Source organism: Sciurus vulgaris (genome assembly GCF_902686455.1).
Source record: "Sciurus vulgaris genome assembly, chromosome: 4".
Taxonomy (NCBI): Eukaryota; Metazoa; Chordata; class Mammalia; order Rodentia; family Sciuridae; genus Sciurus; species Sciurus vulgaris.
Genome location: NC_136464.1, coordinates 99,088,688 through 99,111,275, shown reverse-complemented (window position 1 = coordinate 99,111,275; position 22,588 = coordinate 99,088,688). Strand labels below are relative to the sequence as shown.

Sequence of the window (22,588 nt, the reverse complement as noted above, 5' to 3'; positions counted from 1 at the left end):
CTTATTAAAAGCACAGTGGAGAATGGATGTTATTGAGTCACATGACATTGTGTTTATTATGCATCAACACTATTGAAATGCTTAATGAACACAATATCCACTGATATTACCAGACTGAGAACTTGTCACAATATTTTCAACTCAAAGGATAGCAATAGTCAGAAATGTTAGAAAATTTAAAGAGGATATCTCATTCTAGCAGAATCTCTCACAAAAATGAAAAAGTCCAATGAGGCTATAATCAAAGTAAGCCTCATCCATTACTGATAGTAAATTAAATTATTATTTGATTGTAGCAAAGAAATGAAACCAGAGAAAATAAGCTTACTGATCTTTGGCAAGCGTACTTAAGTCTTAAAAAAAATTTAAAAATAAAACAGATGTTTGAGTGGTTTTTCTTCACTTTTGGTAAGTCAAATTCTTTACCAAGGCCTTGCATGTACTAGGCAAGTGCTCTACCACTGAGTTGTATACTCCCAGCCCAAAGAATTAGCTTCTACGAATAGACCTATAGGTATTAACTACAAGCAAGAACATCTTCAAAGAATTCAGTAAAACCTGAAAATAGAATCTGCTAAAATGGTTATGAAGAAGTCCTAGATGAAATGCAAATGTTTAAATCCTAAGGTTGTTAGTGGTATTATTCATCAGCAGGAACTGTGATGTATCTGAATTTCTGAATTTATCATATTCTACTGAACCAGTAGTGTCAACTGTGAACTTTATTCACCCTGTAAGGGTCCATGAGACTTCACCAGTCAGTTCCATAGGCTTAGCAGTAGTTGTTTCATCGCAATGTTTTGAGAAAAAGACTGAACTTTTTCTCAGTGTGGGGAAATCACACATAATCATTAGTATTGAACACTAAATAGCTTTGGAAATGTTTCTTAATGAACTGACCCTAAAATTGCAAGGCAAAACAGTATTTACATACAAAACATACTGCAATAATTTTCAACAACTAGTGTTGCTTCGATCACAATCACAAGTTACACCAAGCTATGTACACACTTCTCATGTTGTTGAAAGTTAAAAGCAGTAACACCATTTCTGCACATTGGCAGTAGATATATTTTCCAGTCTCATATTACATTTTCAACATTGTATTTTAGAGTTCAGTGCATGGGTAAAAGAATTTCTGTATTTCAAAGTCTAGTTATTGTGCAAGTGAAATTTTCATCTCTCGGTTGGAAGTGGTAAATCTGCAACATGACATACTCGAAGGCAAACAGTAATAAAAGAACCTAATAGAATTGTACAAATGCCTTCCAAGAGAATATGCTTGATTAAACTCAAATGCACACGGTTAAGTTTTCAGTAGTATCTACCTATTAGTATAGATTGTGTGTGTGTGTGTGTGTATGTACTAGGGGACTGTACCAGAACTATATCTCCAACCCTTATTTGTTTTGAGACAGGGTCTCACAAAATTTCTGAAGCTGGCTTTGAACTTGGGATCCCTTTGTCTTAGCCTCCAGAGCTGCTGGGATTACAAGCACCACTGTGCCAGGCTTTAAGTCATTTTCAAGGAAGAAATAAATAAAACCTAACAGAAAAACACCTGCCATTAATCTTGATGATCGTAGCTACTTACTAGCTTTGAGCCCCAATTAAGCAAATCAACACTCCCCCAAAAGGCATTCCATCTCATTAGTCCTGTATTTTTTAAAAATTGTACTCAACATTACTGTATTTTCAATTTTGTCAATAAAAATTTTGTGTAAATTTCTTTCTTGTTAAGTAACTACATGACATCCTTGAAGTTGCCCCTTGGTCCCAAAGCCAAATATATTGACAGACTCTTGTCCTTTACAGAAAGTTTCCTGAGCCCTGACCTTACACATGGGAAGTGTTAGACTTGAAGAAAGATGCACACAACAGTTCTCAGCTGCGAACACACAAGTTGGGTAGGCAGGGCAAGTTTGGCTATTACTGACTCTCCTTAGAGCCATTTCCACTTATCTGCTTTTTAGCTTCCAAGATTTTGCTGCAAGCTCATTTATGCATCATAGGTCGTATTTCCAATGGTTTATTTTGTTTCAGCACATGCTTATTAAATGTTTGTTCTATCACTAAGAGGTTCATGAGCACATATGGGCTTTGAGGCAAAACATATGACCATAGCTCTGCTGTTTACTATTATGTGTGACTCCAGGCATGGACTGATATTTAAATTGGGGATGATACCAACAGTATCTCACGGCTGGCACACAGAAAACACTACAATAATTGCTCTTATTCCCACAGTAACTCTTGCAGGAGTGGGGGGAACCTCAAACTTAGGGCAAACAGTCAGAGAAATAGATTTGTTCATATAGTCCACCTACCAACTTTGGCTAGGCACTTAGCTGTTATGGCAAAATGAAATGCATGTATCGTCACAGTTCTTAACTCTCTGAAACACAATGTTGATACAATAAAGTGGTATCTGAAAACAAGAGGCACAAATTAACCCCAAATTTTTGGGGGAGTTTCTATTACAAAGTCTGCCAGGGGAAGGCTTTCAAACTTTAAAAATCATAAAAGTATGTTTTATATTTGCCACCCATTGCATATAAGTATAAAACAAGTTTGATGAAACACCTTTATTACATTCTATTCCATGCTATTCTATTTTTCATTTGAAAACTGTGGACTGGGCTGGGGTTGTAGCTTAGTGGTAGAGCACTTGCCTGGCTTGTGTGAGGCACTGGGTTCAATTCTCAGCACCACCTATAAATAAATAAAAATAAAGTTCCCTTGACAACTAAAAAAAAATTTTTTTTTAATACTGTGGACTGATTTTTGGACTGTACAAGTCATCTTGAATTCGCCCAGACCTATTAAACCAGTTTCCAGGGAGTAGATCAGAAATCTACAGCTTAACAAATTTCACAGGTATTAGAAATGTTTATACATTAAGCAACTACAAACTATCAAGCCCTGTATCCCAATCCCCTTGATTATCACAAATGGTAGATTGAGGAACTCTAGAGGAACCAGTGTTGGGGGCAAGTCAGAAAAGACCCACACACAATCAAACAGAAGAGACAAGTCCTCAGAGGGACACTAAAAAATAGGTACTTTTTCATGCATCATAGATCATATCTCCAACAGTTTCTTTGTTTTCAAAGTTCTTGGACTTAAGAGGTACTTAGGACCACTGACTCATTCAATGAGCATTATCAACACCTACAGTGTGCCAGAAACTTTTCTAGGTACTTAGAAAACAGCAGGGGGGGACCCTCTACATTATATTCTAATAAAACATTTTTTCTTGAAAGGTGCCTGGTTAAAAACTGAATGGACAAACACCAATTATTAACCTCAAAAGATTGAGAGCCTTCCATCTAGTAGATATCCATTGCTATTTTTCAATACTCAATCTATCTGCCTTCCTAAAGTAGCTGGTACTTTCCCCTTGCCAGAACAGAAAACAGGTGTAATAGAGAAATCTGCAAACACATTCTTGAGCCAAAGCTTTTTCAAGTTCTTGATAGGATAGTTTTACTTTAAAATACAAATTGTACTCAATAAGGCCCATCTTATACTGACTTTCCACATTTTTCTCCCCAGCTGGACTATGGCCTTTAGAGGAAGAGCTGAGTCTAATGTTCTAATGTATTCCCAACACCTAGGTTCAGTGGCTAGGAGGCTAATCAATCTGTTGATGAATAAGTGACTGTAACTCTTAGTAATGGTGTACCATATTTATGTAGAATACTTATGCTATGAATGTTGAGGCAAGATGGAAGTAAAAGAAAGCAAGTTATTTTTAAATTTTCAGAATTCAATGATGGTTCTGCAACTGTTACTTGTATTTATGTGTGTTCTAAGCATCTCATGCATTTTTAAAAAAATCTAATATGCAAATTTTATAAAAGAAACCTTTCAATTACTTCTAAGCAATGAAAACTAAGCAATGAAAAAAAGAGAAAAACTGGTAAATATTTTATTAAGGGAAAATACTACATCTATTCAGTTTCTTATACAGATCAGCAATTCCTTATCAGTAGTTCTGAATTAAAAATAAAAAAACTCTGAAAACTTAGTTTTCTCCTAAGTTTGTGACAAAAACTGACCTGCATGAGGTAAAGCAGTTCACTCCAGTTACTGTCTAATTTATAATTGCAGAAATAATTTTATTATGGGGTGCTGCCCCAGATGCCATTGAGAGTTTTATGTAATCTACAATGTACATTTCATCTTTGAAAAAGAGAAAATTCTGAATTCCAAAACCCCCAAGGATTTCAGATAAAGGAAACATTTGAAACCTTGTGTTGTGTGCTGTTGCCACCTGCTGGCATGAATTTAGAACTGTGTAATCAAAAGGGAAAGGATTTATCTTGCATATGGGTTAAGAGGAGCACACCCATGACTCAGAAAATAGTTACTTAAATTGCTATGAAAACAAAAAATCCTTAGATGAAGTTAAAAAAAAAAAAAAAATTGAACCTTGTGCATTCCACCCATCCTACATAACCTAGAAGTTGGATCACACATTTTGATTCAACATAGTTGAATACCTTTTAGACTTACCTCTAACATCTGGAGAGAGTATTCTAGTCCACCCTTTGGGTGCCATTTTTAATTACTCATGCATCAAACTGGGCTGAAAGCCAGTGATAAGAACTGATGCCATCAAAACAGTACCATCAAAATAATCAGAAATGGTAGTTGTAAGGAATCTCATTTTACATACTCACAGGTGGTAGTAATCCTTTCTCCAAAACCTACTCCAGACCATAATAATAGCCTTTTTGAATACTTCTGAGTGTCCACAACATTCTCTATTCTAAATTATCATGTTCCCTGGGTGTTAAGTGTATGGTTTATCTTGTTCATACTGCCCCTAAAGAAGTAAGTCTGGGACAGCAACGTCTTCTCAAACATTTACTTTCTCTTTTTCCCTAACTACCATGGAGAGCAGCAGTTCTTTGGCACACAGGAAAAACACAGCAAATATTAAAGTTTTGTGATAATTTCTGTATGCTAAGTTTAATTATACAGAGTTACCTGAGTTGGAATTTAAAAATTAGGTCTGACAAGCTCAGTATTAAGGCTGTTTTAGAAAAGATCTTTCCCCTCTTCAAGAAAATGTGTTTCTAAATAAATCACAAGGATTCATACATAAATCTGTAAAGTTTACTATTGACCGTGCTTAATTTGAACTCCAGAATCAGCAATTAAGGCAATACTATCATTTTACATATGAAGAAATTGAGGCCCAGACAGAATAAAGAACCTAAGTTTTGAAAAGAGCTGTAATTGTTCTTGTTACTATAATACAACAGAAAATACTCTTAGGATTTACATCTCCTGTCAACAATACACAAGGGTCTCTGGCCCTCTCTTCAAGTCTGTTAATACAGGTTAAGCATCCTTTATCTGAAATGCATGGAACCAGAAGTGTTATAGATTTGGGATTTTGGAACATTTGCATAGACTTGAATGATTAAGCCAAGTATGTTGGCACTCAGAAAGTTTTGAATTTTAGAGCATTTCAGATTTCATATTTTCTAATAAGGGATGCTCAACTTGTATTTTATTCACATATTAAATCTTAGTTTCTCTTTTTCTCTTTCAAAAGTCTAATTTACAAACTTTTAAAAACTCAGTAATAAATTAGGGCACCACCTGCCTTGATTTTAGGGATGACATTTTCCTTTCTCTTTCATTACAAGGTGGGGGAATCACAGCCACTTATCGAGGTATCACTCTAAAACCTAAGTTCCAAGTGAAGGAAAAAAAAAAAAAAAAAAACAACCTAAAAATTGGAACACCACTATGGGCATTTCTATTCCCAACCCAGAATGATGCAGCTAACCTGCTCTGGATATCAACTTCTAAACTGGTAAGATTTTGTTAGCATAGTATGATATACCCAGAAACAACGCAAAAGTCCTTGAATACTTAAAAATAGCATTTAAATTGGTCTAATCCTAAGGAAACAGTAGAATGGAATAAATGAAATTCAGAATCTTCTCTAAAAATGAATGAGGGGCTTATAGGGGGGATACAAAAGTAGTATAACTTAAAGAAACTTCCTCTTCAAAAATACTTTCATGTACACTTTCAGGACTATTTTGTTTGAGGAGAGCTAGAAGATTATCCTATAGTCAATATTAGCTTAAAACATAACTGGCATATGTATAACAATACATTTTGGAAATAAGTGGAAAAATAAAAATGTAAATGTTTATAGTGATTTCAGATTGCAAGATATTTAAGATCTCAGATTAAATAGACCCACATTAGAGTAGTACAAACCAAAACTTGAAAATTTCTGATTTCTTGATTACTATAGTCCCTAATACTATGTATAAATAAGTTACCCCCATATGCAAATCACAACTGGTGGGGGCAAAGGAAATTCCATCAGAAAAAGTGATAAATTTGAATCCATGGTACAATATTCATCCTCCTATTTCAAAGTTAAACACACTGGGAACAACTCCATTTAGTAAAAGAAAAACATGAATTACTCCTTAATCAAAAAGTATTTTTTACGGGGGGAAAAAAAGTTGAGTGTGTTGCCTTAAAAAAAAAAAAAAAAAAAAAAAAAAAACCTTTTAATATCTTATGTTCCTACTACAGAATAAAAGTCTTTAAAAACCTGTTAGTGAAGATTCAATCTGCTTAGGAACCCACCTCCCTCAATATGGCTGATCACTTTTTCACTAGATGATTTTAAGTGGAAAAAAATCCTTCTTCAGAACAGAAAAATATAGCATTTTCAATAGACATCTCAAGACAATAAAGTTATATTTACAGGCTGCTATCAATAATCAGAAATCACCAAGAAGCAAAAATAAACTATAATTTCATTGTCCCTTTTCTCAGCAGTCAGGTATGACCACACAAACAAAGGAGATCCAGGAATCAATGAAATATGTTCTGGGTAAAATAAATTTCCCAGAACAAATAATTCTCATAAAATATTTTTTTTCTTTTCCCCCTGAGAATCAAGTTAATCTATCATTGGAATGCAATCGAGACAAAGACAAGATCTAAATCCTTTATCATGCCAAGATCAAAATTATGTAGACATTTCTACTTAGGAAAGCTAAAATGTACAAATGAAGAAAATGTAAATAGCAAAAGACACAGTGCTTAATAGCAGTACCATGGCAGGAATTTGTGGTATTTGGTAAATTATACAAGAAATGACAATTGGGAAAAAGTTTATTGCTCTTGATGGAATATAGCACCACTTTGAAGAATAAAAGATGGTTAGTAGTAACCACCTTTTAATCAACAATATGCATTTATAGGAAAAGTGCTTAAAGAAGTAGTTCTGGAAAAAGTTTGAGGAAATTTTTTGCAATATATATTTTAAATGTTACCCACTTATCTTCATTAGACAACTGGCAATCTATTTTAGTAAAGTAACATATCAGATTTGCTACCGTCTGATTATCACTCAACAAATATAAAATCAAGGGACTGAAAAGTTATCCAAACTTATAAAACAAGTTAGAACAAGTTATAAAGTAAGTTTATGCCAAAAATATTTTAGATAATTATTGCTTAAATATACAGTGACTATACCTGTGAAATTTTCCAAATAGTAATTGGGAAAATTTCCTTAGTGTGCTAATATTTATCCTAAAAGAGAGAAATATCTAAGGATGTATAGATACTGCCTATGCACTGTGGAAAACAGCCCAATTTCCCCCTAAACAATTTTTAAAAACTAATGTCACCATGGTGATTCAGGATTTAGAAACAAGAAATTAACATGATTACACACATGCTATACAAATCAGCCAAATGACTTCTTTATGATAATTTGCAGCTAGCACTTTACTCGGTCTTTAGAAAGTAGGATTTTAAGTAAACTTCCTTATTCTAAAATAAAAGGTCTTAACAGATAAATTGCTATGCAGAAGCACAATTTTTTTTAAATGCAATCTTCTATAAGAAGTAAAGTTTAAAAAGCCAAACAATCTAACATCAAGCGTGTTTTCCTCTGAGACAGACTTTATCCAGTTTTTCTTTACTCTTCACTCATCTGAAATAATCAGAATTACTACACTGGTAATCGTCATAGTAAAAGGTAACACTATCTTATTTGACTATTTTAGGAGTGGCATTTCTAAAAATAATTTTACTCAATGTATGCATCAGTCATATTTGGAAGCAGGCACAGGAATTCTAATAAAATTGGTAAAGGTTTAGAGTACTTCACAGGTAATATTGCAGCATGATCTATATCCTTAAGGAGAAGGGGAAGAAAAAAAAAAAATCAAAACTCTATCAATGAAGGGGATTTCATTATGATTGGCATAGAAAAAGAAAAGAGAATCTTATACTTCCAACAGACATTTTTACAAAGAAAAATGTCTTAATGATCTTGCTTTCAACTTAGTCATTTTATATATATATATATATATATATATATACAACACACATATATATACATATACATATACATATATATATATATTTTAAATTGGGGTGATGCAGAAAGCCACAAAATGAGAAAAGGACACTAAGGTTTTAATAAGGGGAACAAAAAGTTGTTTTCACCAGTATAGATTCACATTACAGTACACCAATATTGACAGCATTCTCTTGTCTATTTTTGGTACAGAAGATGATATCTCTCTACATAACCTTGTAAGGCTTCAGTAACTAAAACATAAAACAAACAAACAAAAACCCCCCAAAACAAAACAAAACCCAGCCTATTAGTTTACAGTTTATTTTAAAAATTCTGAAAGACACTGCAAGTTCTAAACTTTTAGTAGTGCTACCCATACACAACCATCTGGTCAAGAACCCAGTAAAAGCGCCCCTTTTTGAGGAAGCTTTGCGACAGTAGAGTTGTGCAATATGGATGTTTCTTACTACAAGAAAAAAATTATACATGGCACATTCTCATTCGTATTTTGTAATGTAAAAAGTTACAAACATACCTAATCAAATAAATAATAAAAAAAAGGATTTGAATGTATTTGTTAAGTATTCTAAAACCACTACATAGAATAATGGCAACTTTCACTCACAGATTATTTACATGGTAATACCCAGTGTGGGTATACTGCTACAAAACTCAAAACAGAAGGAGTAAACTTGAAATGTTTTCCATAATGAAGATCTAGCAGCATGACTATCTAATGCTGTTTTATCCCGATTGCTTCTGAAACATTCCTTTTTAGTCTGTGTCTTCATCCAGTTCATAATTGTCTTTATCATAAATATCTTTTACTAGAAGAACCCGTACGAGCATATTTTCCAAGGTGTTTCGGTCCAGTGAAGTAGATGTATACCAGACAGGGCTATCTGTAGAACTAGAGCATTCTGGTTGCAAATAAAAAACATCCATTCTCTGATTAAGATTCTGTGGACTTTGGGGGAAAGGAGAGAAAAGGTCAATTTCATAAAATTTATAAAAATTTCCTATTACTTTCTTTTCAAAAATTATTTAGAACTCAGAAATCATTAATTTGGTCAGATGCTCTGCCTCAATTGTCTACTTTAAATATTCTGTCATTAAAACATTTGGTTATTTTCTATAGTAAAAAAATTACTTACCTACCATAATTTAAACTGTATATTTCACTGAATTTGACACTTCTTTTTAATCATTTCTTAATGGTGACAATTATAATTTGAAGATGCATCAATTTAAACATTTACCCAGTTTCAGAGATAGTGAAATGTGAAAAGTATGTCAGAATTAATGAATATGGCAACACATAATAAAAATCCTTACAGAGCAGATAAAATGTAAAGGACCAATGAGATAAGAATAAGGTAGACGTTTCCACCTAATAAATAATATCACAGGAAGACACTGATCCTATTGCAACTCAATAGAGCTACCCTTAAGCCATGGTCGGAAATACTTCTATCATCCTATAGGTGATATTAATGTTCCTGTAAGTTCTTGAGAGCCATCCTGGGAAATTAACTATGAATTATAAAGTTGTTTTTGTAAGGAAGTACATTCTGAATTCATGCTTATCTTATGAAAATGAGAAAATGCTTACTTAAAACAATGAATAAGCATAAAATAATCTATGGTTCCTAAACATTTTTAAAACGTTTAAATACCAGCTGGTTTCTGAAGAAAACACAGCAGCGGTTTTTGAAAACTATAGTACTTTCAGAAAACTACTGGTCTCTGAAAAGTAAACTACTTTTCAGAACTCTACTATATCCTTCAGAACTTACTAATGGGCTATTTTCTCTTAAATATAAGTACTTCATTTTCATCTCCAATCACTTATCATTTATTTTTTTCTTTGTGGTACAGGAATGCAGGGGTACTCTGTCAGATACATAGTTATCTGGCTTTCTAGGTCTAACAGCAGAACCAAGTACATGCAATAAGAGATTTGAGATATTTTTTATCTGACCCTTTACAGAAAAAGTTGTTCCACTGCTTCCTCAATGTTTTTAAAGAGGACAACAATATTTTTTTTTAGTATAGAGTGTTTTATAGCAGCTCAATTCACAATAACTAAACTATGGAACCAACCTAGATGCCCTTCAACAGATTAATGTATAAAGAAAATGTGGTACACATACACAATGAACTATTACTCAGCCTTAAAGAAGAAGGCAATTATGGCATTTGCCATTTAATGAATGGAACTGGAGAATACCATGCTAAGTGAAATAAGCCAATCCCCCCAAAAAAACAATGTTTTCTCTGATAAGCAGATGTTGATGCATAGTGGGGGGTGGGTAGGGAAGAATGAAGGAACTTTGGATTATGCAGAGGGGAGTGAAGGGAGAGGTAGGACAGTGGGGATGGGAAGAATGGTAGAATGAGATAGGCATTATTACCCTGTATACATGTATGATTACACTACTGGTGTGACTCAGCACATGTTCAGCCAGAGGAACGAAAAGTTATGTTCCATTTATGTACAATGTATGAAAATGCATTCTACCATCATGTATAATCAATTAGAAAGAATAACAACAAGCACATACATATGCCTGAATCCTAAAGTATAATGATAAGCTGGGTATTTCACAATAATGGGACTCAAAGCTTACAACTGAATGAACTTAAGTATAAGCCAGAAGAGAGATCTAAAAAAGGATCAGGAGGGAAATATCATCTCTTGGTCATGTTAAATTCAACCAACTTACACTACTATCTTTAAAAGCTAAGTCTCATTAACACTCACCTTTTAGACAAGTAGCATTCAAACATTTTCACAGGACATCTAGAAGGATTGGACGTGTTTTCCATTTGCTCAAACACTGGCTCATCATCTTCATGTTTTCTTTTTCCAGTAGTAATTTTATCTTAAAAAATAAAAAGTAAACCACCTAAAGCCAACCTTGAAGGAAAGATAGTACTAGTCACTCCTAGCATCTGTTTTAGTTAGATGGGAATAGATGCCCTTTATTATTCTATGTTGTGGATTCTGGTAATGCACAATTTTTCAAACAAAAGGAACTGAGACATTTTAAGACTTCATAATTTGTCTTGTTTTATGAAAATGACAGTCTTGAGGTTCTCAATGAGTGACACAAAGTAAGATTTGAGTATCCCCACCACAGATAATCTCAAAATAAAAATCTGTTACACTGGGGTTGGGGTTGTAGCTTAGTGATAGAGTGCTTGCCTAGCACATGGAGGCAATGGGTTCAATTCTCAGCACCGCATATAAATAAATTAATAAAATAAAGGTCTATCAACATCTAAAAAAAATATTTTTAAAAAAATCTGTTACACTACCTTCATTATCTGTTCCACATAAGGAAGATACTTGGTATCGAAGACATGCTTTGTTTTCCATTGTTAAAGGATTTTTTTTCCAATGCCTAAACACAGTGCCAAAGGAAAGTCTTAAGTGTTGTTCCACTGTTTTGAGGCCAAAATACTTAGTGTTAAAGTAGAACAGGGTATTCAAAAGAGCTACTGGAGAGTGTGATCCTAGTTGTTTTATCCTCCAGAGATAGTCTTCTTCAACTCGAGAGAATATTGACCCTTAAATAGAAAGAACTACTTTAAAAAGAAGTATCATAAATAAAACCATTTACATTTAATCATCCAGAAATAAAGTTAATTTAAAACAAACCTATACCATATTTCCATTCACACCAGATCAACCAGAATGAATTTCAGAATTACCCATGTAACTCTTTTGTAACACACAGATTGGGAAACACAGCAATCTATGAAGCCATCACCTCTAAAATAAGGGATTGGACGTCTGCTTCTGCCCTATGGTAGGGCAAGCAGATAATGGTCAGAAAATAATTTAAATATGTGAAATGCTTGGGGGAAAAAAGATGATTTCCATATACATACACATTTTCTTCACATCATAGTGGTAAAGGAGAAATTTACCTCTCCACTGTAGGGTTTTAGACACAAACATTCAGTTTCATAAAGTAGGTCACATTCTTAAAGAGTTTGTCATAAACACTACTGACCATATTCATTTCTTTCAACAAAAAATGAACAGGCTTGGGGTTGTGGCTCAGTCATAGAGTGCTCGCCTAGCATGTGTGAGGTATTGGGTTTAATCCTCAGCACCATATACATACAAACATAAACCTAAATAAATAACTTCTTTTTAAAAAAGAAATGAACAGATAAACTTATGAGTAAATGCTCTAAAAATGTCATCTAATTTATTTCCTAATTATTTTAAACATAGTTTCTGTAAAAATAACAATCCCTGAATCAAGTTATCAATACCTATACTTAAAGTAACATTACCATCTGGAAGTATGCTTGGTTGCCAACTTCGGAGTATTTTATTCAATTCTTGCTCAAACATCTGGTATCCTGGATCAATAAATATGTTGTCCTTTCGATTACTACCACACAAATACTTAAAAAAAATAAGCAGAATATATTACACTTTGTATTTCTTAAGAAAAAATAAACAAAGCATGTACAAGAAAAGCAAGCATATTAATAAAACATGAGAGATTACTAGCTTCATGTGTATATGTACAAATCACAAGGAATCATAAATTATCAATTAATCTGTTGCTTAAAACACTCAAAGTTAAAATACACAGTCCAGAATCCCAAGTGTTAAAAAAAAAAAAAAAAAAAAGAGATAAGAAATCTTTAATCTGTCAAACAAAAAACAGTCTCCATGTTTATTCTATAATTCATGGAGAAAAATAAAAATTTCAAAGAGTAACTGAGTTAATGATTAAGGGAAAATACAAAGGGGTAAGTATGGGATGAAATGTTACTCTGTGGCTTTTAAAAGCTTTCTTCAAGCACTGACTTCACTAGGCTAATGTTTTTTACTCCTTACTGTCTCAATATGCTTGACTGTGTGTGGAAAGAGTCTATGAGCCAGTATAAATCTGCAAATTTTATACCTTAAGTCTTTTCCTTTTTTCTTTTTCTTTTTTGTACTAGGAACTGAATTCAGGGGCACTTAACCACGGAGCAACATCCCCAGCCCTTTTTATTTTTTTATTTTGAAACAGGATCTCACTAGGTTGCTTACAGGCTCACTAAATTGCTGAGTCTGGCTTCAAACCTGTGATCTTCCTGAGCCACTGGGATTACAGACATGTGCTACCACACTGGCTCAGACCTTAAATCTTAATAATGACAGTTGTTAAAAAATAATTTAAACACTTAAAATTTGCAAAAATTGGGCTGAGGTTATAGCCCAGTGGTAGAATGCTTGCCTAGCATATGTGAGGCACTAGGCTCAATCCTTAGTGCCACATAAAAATAAATAAAATCAAGGTCTAAAACAATTTTTTTTAAATCTGCAAAAATCCACTTCTAGTAGGATTTAAAAATAATGTAAAAAGTAAAGGGTATGATAACAACAGCTCGAAGATTTTAAGGCATGAATCGGGAGTGTACTATTGTAAAGTTCTTACACTACATGTGAAGTGGTATAATATTATCTGAAGATAGACAATGATTAATCAAAGATGTATATTGTAAACTGCAATCACTAAAAAAGAGATAATTAGGGGCTAGAGTTGTGGCTCAGTGGTAGAATACTTGCCTAGCATGTGAAGCACTGGGTTCAATTCTCAGCAGCACATATAAATGTATTAAGAAAATAAAGGTCTATCAATATCTAAAAAATATTTTCAAAGAGAATTATAAATCAATTCAGTACATAAATGGAATAAAAAAATAATTCAAAGGAAAGCAGAAAAAGATGAAAAATCAGAGAAAGAAAACAAAACAGCAAAAGAACAACTGATTTTAACCTGACAGCAGTAATTACATCATCTATAAGGGGTCTAAAGCATGGTCAGCCAACTACAGTTCCTGAGTCATATCCAGTCTACTGTCTATTTCTGTAAACAAAGAAAGTTTCCTTGGAACAGAGATCTTGGCGTATTTGCATACTTTCCAGGCTACTTTCCTGCTACAATGAATGGTTACATGCACAACCATGGCCTGTAAAGTCTAAAACATTTATTATCTAGTCTTTTATTGAAAAATGTGTTGGTCCCTGGTCCAAAAACACTAATAAAAAGACAGATTTTGTCAAATTAAAGGGGGAGTGGGGAACAAGAAGCTATAAACAAAAATCCGACTTCAAATAAAAAGACACAGATTGAAAAGCAAAAGAGAAAAACTGTACATCACACAGACACACATTAATCAAAACCAAGACCAGAGTATCATCATCTGAATTAATCCAATAATTTTACTTCTGTGAGTCAGATTATACTGGTTGGCATAATCCCAAAATTCAGTACAAAAACACAGTAACAAATAACTTTGAAATAGGTTGACAAACATATTGATAAAAGACTTGCAATCAATGGAGTGATGATGCCAAATCCTTTTCTTGCCTTTGGTTTGGTCAGAGGGCAGAAATTCTAAAATATCATTTCCTAAACTATTTAAAAACTCAATGCTATGGTTAAGAACTGATTAAAATAGAATATTGTGATTCATTCCATTTAATGGGACTATAAATTTTTATAAAGTATGGCTTCCTAGATTTTTAAAGATGTAGACTTAATTGCATATTATATAAAACAATCGTAAAAGTAAAATCTCCAAGTTTAAAACAGCAATTTTTATTCTTTGCTCTTACCATAAAGCAATGCACATAATAAAAAATGAGGGAAATGACACTGAGATAAAATTTTCATCTGTAGCAACAAAGTAAAAATAATTCCTCTGCATATTCAGAACGTTGGTAACAACAAGCCAAACCCATTCAGTTCTACTAAAAGTAGTTTTGAAATGAAATGCCAATACTTTTCCTTCTGGAAAGGTTTCCCCAGGCAATATGTTATATATTAAGTGATCTGCTATCCTTGTTATAGATGGAATATGCTTTATTAGTCATTGCTGTAGCCTAAGAAACAATGCCATATTATTATTTTGCTGCTGTTTTCCATTACTGCCTGTAATGGAAACACTTCATCCATATATAAATGACTGCCCTGTCACCAAAACCCCTTCAAATCAAATGGGAACCTAGGAAGAAAAGAAACTTATGGTTTCAGGAAAAAAAAAAAAAAAAAAAAGCAAAGGAGCAGCTTTCAAGGACAGAAACATATGCCAGGAAAACTCCCTGATAATATAAGCCTGTCTGAAAAGTAGCAATCTTAATAAAATCTTATCTTCAGGATCAGGGATTATCTTATAGTTCAGCAGCAGAGTGCTTGCCTAAAATGCACAAGACCCTGGGATTGATCTCCAGCATCACCAAAAAAAAAAAAGGCAAGCAATTATCTTCATTAAAAAATCTTCAATTATAGAATTATTTGAATTAATAAGTATCTTCTTGGCAGGGTACAGTGGCTCACGCCTATAATCCCAGGAGCTTGGAAGGCTGAGGCAGGAGGATTGAGAGTTCAAAGCCAGCCTCAGTAATTTAGGCTCTAAGCAACTCAGTGAGACTGTCTCTAAATAAAATATTTAAAAAGGGCAAGGGATGTGGCCCAGTGGTAAAGTGCCCCTGGGTTCAGTCCCTAGAACCAAAAAATAGAAAAGAAAAAGTATCTTCTTTTTAAAATCAAAATTCCTTTGTAAGCTCTTATTTTCTGAAAGATTTCTTTGAAAGAATTAGAGGATCCCTAGATGATTCTGGGATGACTGTATTGAAATACTATTGAGCAATACGTGTAAACTATATATATCATTTTGAATATTCTAGTAGCCATGCTAAAGAAATAAAATATTTTACTTAACCTAAAATATCCAAAATATGTAATTTCAACATAAAAATTAATGGTGTCTTTTATATTCTAAAAAGACTTCTTCATTAACCAGAATTCAAGGTCCCTGTTTCTTATGGACCAAAATACTTTGCAGGACAAAGAAGCACACTGTTAGATAACTATTATGGAAGAGTTAATTGAGAAGCAGAACCAAGGTCCCATAAAACACAGTTAAGACTGTCACTAATATGACAAATATATATGCATGTGTTATCAAAGCTGTATTTAAGAGCTAAAGCAAGAAATTTATTGTGTAATTATATACAAATATATATTCATGTATATTCCATAAAACAATTATAAAATTTAAATAAAAGCTGGAAATATAAGATATCTAAAATAAAGTTTACTTAGTATATTTAAGACAATCTATTTACAATTCTTTAAAATCCATTTTTAATTAAAAGTTTTCTGAATAAAGTTTCATATAAAACAATGTAAAAAATACATCATTAATTTAGCTACAAATGAGTAATTCTGCATAATAATTTAGGTTTCAATGAAAATATTTCAGCCTTCAGCTGTCTATGTAGGAAAAAAAAAAATCAAGTGTGAACTTCAAAAATATTGAACAACTCAGGGTGGAGTTGTAGCTCAGTAGTAGAGCACTTATTTGCTTAGCCAAGTTGAAGGTAGGTTTGAATCTCAGCACTTTGAGGAAAACAAATAAATTGAAAACTCAGTAACATGGATAAAGGATGAAGACTAGAAGTATTATTGGAATACAGGCCCTTTGTGATATGACTCTTACTTACTTCAACCCCCATCACTCCAAAGCTCTCTCCACTTCACATTCTACATTCCAGTCATACCGTGCAATTCCTGGAAAACTGTGCCCTTGTATGTATTTCTCTTCTTGGGATGGCACTGTCCTTCCTTCGTCCTTTCTGTCTAGTAAATTTCTACATATACTTCAAAGCTCAATTTAAAATGCCTTCTAGGACTGGGTTTGTGGCTCAGTGGCAGCACATGTGAGGCCCTGGTTAGATCCTCAGCACCACATAAAAATAAAATAAAGGTATCGTGCTCACCTACAACTAAATATACATCTTCTATATGGTTATATTTTCTGTATTACACACTTAGATAAAATTAATTCATTGCAAATTCAGCGCTACCAATACCATGAGTATAGTATATTTCAAATATTATTTGTCTGTGTATTTCAAATCCTTGAGCAGATCATATTAAAGTGGTTTTTAAGTCAAACTGCTCACCAGATTCAAAATTTATAACTTGGGCAAGCAACATAACTTCCTCATCAGAAAATGGTGATAATGATAGGTCGTTAGGAGGATTAAATGTCATGTCCCACACTTAGCACAGAGCATGGAAAGCAGTAAATAGTCAATAAATGTAAACCCTCAATCATGCTACCTCAATCTCCAAAGTCCAGTTAACAACAGGCATTTTACTAATGTTTGCAGAATTAACCATCAACTTCATCATTGCTATAAAAAAATAAAGCAAAATCCTAAGGCCCTATGGATAAAGTTTAAATTTAGAAATGTTCTATTTTTAATAGAAATATTTGAAAATTATCCACTTTACATAGAAATTAGATGAGTAAGCAACATGAATTTACTATATTCTTTTAAATTTGTAAATAGAGTTCACTCCTCTTAAAAACACACATTCCTACCCATAAAAGACAACGTAAAAAAAAAAAAAAAAAAAAAAAAAAAAATCAAAAACCTGGCAGAGAGGGGTATTTTGTGAAAATCACAAGAGTTACCATCTAGAACAAATAAGGAACTCTACAAAATGAAAATGTAAAACAACCCACTAGACAGTGTAACAATCACAAATGTAAAAAGATCCCCAATCATTTTGGAAAGCAGTCTGGTGATAACTTTAAAATTTTTTAAATACATTTTTTCTTGTAATTCAATAATATCCTTTTGGGAATCTTATCTAAACCTTATCTTTTATTTCTAAATAAAAGCACCACTTCTTTACGATGACCGCACAAGACTTGGCGGGAAGGAGGAAAACTTCTATATCTTTCACCATGTACACAAAAAATATACACATCCAGCTTACAGTGACAGGGCAGGGAAAAAGGAAAAAAGGCATTCACAGCTCCATTTATGATCAATTTGGTACAAAGGAAATATGCTTAGATATGTAAGACAGCATATGAAAAACATGAACTGTTACAGTGGTTATCATAAGATTCTGGGATTTCTAATTTTCTTTCTCTAACATTTCCATATTATATGAACATTTCACAATAAACATTTCTTTTATAAAATCAGGGGAAATAAACTATTATGTTTATGAAGAAGGGAAAAAAAGCTGCATTCTCCTTTCATATAGTACCAGATAAACTTTCATAATTATGTTTACCTTTTCAATATACAAAATAAGTAGCTGTTTACTCCTGTATACATTGACAAGACTTACTCCTTACAACTAAAAATATTAAAAATATTAATCCTTCTTTAGAGGTACCTAAGAGAATCATATTTCCTTTTTAACATTTTCGCATTGCTATTGTCAGATATGAACAAAACCAACAAAATATGAGAACAGAAAAACATGCACAATCTTCCAAACTCAGCTTCTTATTTCTGTGTATGTATTTGAAGTAACATTTGCTAGCACTGATTTCTGGAAAGTTTTTTAGAAATCTTTACACTGAATTTTGAATAATTTAAAAAACTGCCACACAGTCTTTGCAGATGTGTTCAATGAGACTATACAATTTTTTTAAAATTGTAGCTAAATGCAAAATTTACCATCTTAACCATTTTAAAGAATATAGTTCAGTAGTAAATCTTTTTTTGAATGAACATTTATTGGTACATGAAGAACCTAAAGTGAAAAAAGGCAGGGAGAGGGATTCTAACATATCCTAAATGAAATGAGCCAGAACCAATAGGTCAAGTGTAACAGTGGCCAAATTCATAGAAAGAGAAAATAGAATCTAGGATGCCAGGGTTTGATGGAGAAATGTAGTTTTTTTGTTTAATGGGTACAAAGTTTCAGTTTTACCAAGATGATAAAGTTCTGGGGAAGGATGGTGGTGATGGCACAGCAGGTGAATGGACTTAATGCCACTGACCAAAATAGTTAAAATGGTAATTTCATGTTGTACATATTTTTATCACAGTAACAAAACTCAGTGTGTGTGGGGGACTTTCTGAAGACATAATTCATATCATAATAATTCATTATGCAATCCATTTGGCTCCCACAGTATTTAGAGCTCAAATATTTTAAAAATTCATTCAATAAAAAGCAATCTAGAGATTCAACTTCCCATAATTAGGTTTAGGAAAACATAAACGCAAATACCAAAATTTGTGGGATACAGGTAAACTAATTTTAGAGGGATATTTATATCTTTAAATGTTTCCTTAGAAAAGAAAAAAGTTCTAAAAGTCAATGATCTAAGTTTCCATCTTGGGGTACAGGGTGGGGGGTCCACGCAAATTAAGAAATTAATAAGGAATAGACACTCAAAATAAAGAAAATAAAACTGGTATACTTGTAGCTTAGATAAGCAGTCCAAGCAAACTATAGCCCTAGCCCCACTAGACCCAATCCCACCAACTGACTACCTATTTTTTTGTTTGTTATAAAAGCTGTGAGCTAAGAATTATTTCCCCTCTCACGTTTACACATGATTATATTTAAAGCAGTTATCGAAATAGCTATATAAAACCCTAGAGTTTTGCCTCTTGGTCTACAAAGTCAAAATTATTTATGATCTTCCCTTTAAAAAAAAAATTGTTGGAGCTGGGGTTGCAGCTCAGTGGTGGAGCACTTGCCTTGCACATGTGAGGCACTGGGTTTGATCCTCAGCACCACATAAAAACAAAGGTAGTGTGTCCGTCTACAACTAAAAAAAATTTTTTTTAATTGTTGATTCCTGAGTTGCACTATTCAAGAAACAAAAAGAAGCAAATTACTAATACTGGAAATGAAAATACAATCACACTCTATAGACAACAAAAGGACAATGAGGGAGTATCATCAACTTATGCAACGAATTTGACAACACTGATAAAATAAATAATAGAAAACAAAACTGCCAAAATGACTCAAGAAGAAACAGAAAAAACTAAATAGTTCTAGTTCAGCTAAAGGAATTGATTTAGTAATTTAAAACCACCCTCCCACAAAAATCAATCAATCTCAGGCACATATGGCTTCACTAAAGAATTTTATAAACATTTAAGAAGAAATAATACCAATGGCTCAGATGTCTTGGAATTTATAATATCTTGGATTCTACAAAGAAAATACAGGGCATGTACATAATTATGATATTCCTAGAGTGATCTGGGTTAGCACCCTGTACTTCTTGGAAACATTAACAATTCTATAGTGAATTCTACAGTTAATATTATTTGGATAAAAATAACACTAAATTTAACAAATGAAGACTACAACATCTTCACAGCTCAAACCAGGTTTTATCGCCAAACTCATTTTCATAAAAAGAAGTAAAATTTCTGGTTTTCAGAGCTGTTGTGAACCTATGAACCTACATTACTATCAAAACATGAAGCTCACAGCACTTGAGCTCAAAGGAGAATAAGATAAAGTCTACTATATTTCTTTTAGGTTGTTACTGCAAAATGTGTTATATCCCTTGAATACCCAATCATTTATAGTCATGCATTACTTTCCCATCACTACTTATAAAATCTTAGGCAAATTTCTATCCCAAAGAGAATGTTAGTAAAATTACAAATTAAGACAATTTTATTCATCAACTTATTTCAGTATCTAATATCTATTAGCAGCATAACATTGTTTTAGACCTAAAGATATCTACCCTGTCATCTATCACATTTCAAAATACAAAGGATGTGAAGCTGGAGATTTGTTCTGACCTCTGGGCTAAACCTGTAGAATTTGTTCAGAGCTAGAGGTCATTATTTCAAACTGATCTTTGTGTTTATTGTGAGAAACAGACTCAGATTCAGACATGTGGATAGTTTACTTCAAACCCCTAAAAGATTGTTCCTTTTTATGAGATGATCCCAAAGAATTACCTATCAGGAGCATATAATGAAACAGACCTTCTGTACACAGAGCTAAGACATTATTCTGTGCACATGTAGATCAGCATGGGTCTATAGCCAGAATTATGAGAATTCATTTGTTTGTAAAAGAAGAGATAATGTCATCCTGATTATCATCTATACATTGTGGCAAATATACAACTTTGTGAAACCAGTGTTAAAAAAGATGCATGAGTTTAAGCCTATCCATACCCATTTTTTTTCCATAAATTCTTTTTGGTTTTAGCACACAGTCCTGGAGAACCTGTAAGGTTTTAGGAATACAGACAAAAAAAAAAACAGATAGGAAAGTCCTTTATAATATCCTGGTATTTCCAAATAAAAAAAATTCTTTTTTTTCCTTCCTTGTGCTAGGGATTTAACCCAGGACCTCATGCATGCTAGGCAATGCTATGCCACTGAACTATATCTCTAGGTTTTTTTTTTTTGAACAGCATCTCTCTAATTGCCAAGGCTGGCTCAGCCTCCCAAGTTGCTCAGCTTAAACGCCTATCTTTCTTGGTAAGCCAATAAAAGCTAAAAAAAATTCTTAATATTCTGGAAGCACATTCTCTCTCCAAGAACTACCATAGTAACTTTCCTTATTACTGTTACATTTGAAAGGAGCCAACAAATTACCAACCTCCTGTATTCCAAGGCAGAGATAATAGATGCTGTCAGGTGCATAATTCTCTCCATTTGGTCGTCGGATCTCATTGACAAAATGGGCTAACCCATAGTTAAGCTCAGCTGTGGTATGAGAGAGCAGATCTTCTTTTAACTTTACTGATTTAGCTAAAAAGAAACAAAAGTTAGTAACTGTTATTAATTCTCACTTAAGGTTAAGAAACTTTGTAAAATTGATTTCCTTTTAAAAACTTTCAATTAAAATAAAATGCATTGTTAAAATTGTTTTAAGCTATTTACATTTTTTAAATGAAAATCAAAAGTTCAAATAGGATTTAAGCAAAAATAAAATCAAAACACTTACAAGACTTCAGCTCATCTAATACTAGAAGATCTTCATCAAGTTGCCTAGTTTTGACCCAGTGTTTCCAAGCATTTACACCATATGTGTATTTGAAAGGAAAGCTGCATTCTGAATTATCAGAACTATCATCATGAGACTGGTATCCTGATACAGCTTTTCTCTTGGTTCCCTATTAGGATGTAAAACACATGGCAAATGGTCTTTAGGCTCCATTATTTCATGACTTTACATAAACCATCTCTCAACAAAGGCAAATTTAAAAGAAATGTATTTATTTGCTTTAGAATTGGCTGAAATTCCTGAATCTGACAATAGGTAATATCCTGTAACATTTCTTGAAATGGAATTTCAGGAATGTCATATTTTTAAACAAATCACTTTGTACAATAAAATCAAATAAAATAAACATATGATCAACTAATAATTTGGAATAAATGGACTC

General features: G+C 32.9%; 1 protein-coding gene across 1 annotated transcript in view; it reads right to left on the bottom strand.

Moving 5' to 3' along the window:
* Positions 1–5,110: 5,110 nt before the first annotated feature.
* The window catches only part of ZMYM2 (zinc finger MYM-type containing 2), a 94,575-nt gene continuing 77,097 nt past the window's right edge, over positions 5,111–22,588 (bottom strand). Inside the window, exons 21-26 of the mRNA XM_079138844.1 lie at positions 22,147–22,315; positions 21,799–21,950; positions 12,677–12,791; positions 11,687–11,938; positions 11,130–11,250; positions 5,111–9,332 (exon numbers count right to left, since the gene is read on the bottom strand). Coding sequence (XP_078994970.1) covers positions 9,140–9,332; positions 11,130–11,250; positions 11,687–11,938; positions 12,677–12,791; positions 21,799–21,950; positions 22,147–22,315 — 1,002 coding nt within the window. The 3' untranslated portion in view covers positions 5,111–9,139. The remainder of the gene's footprint in view (positions 9,333–11,129; positions 11,251–11,686; positions 11,939–12,676; positions 12,792–21,798; positions 21,951–22,146; positions 22,316–22,588) is intronic.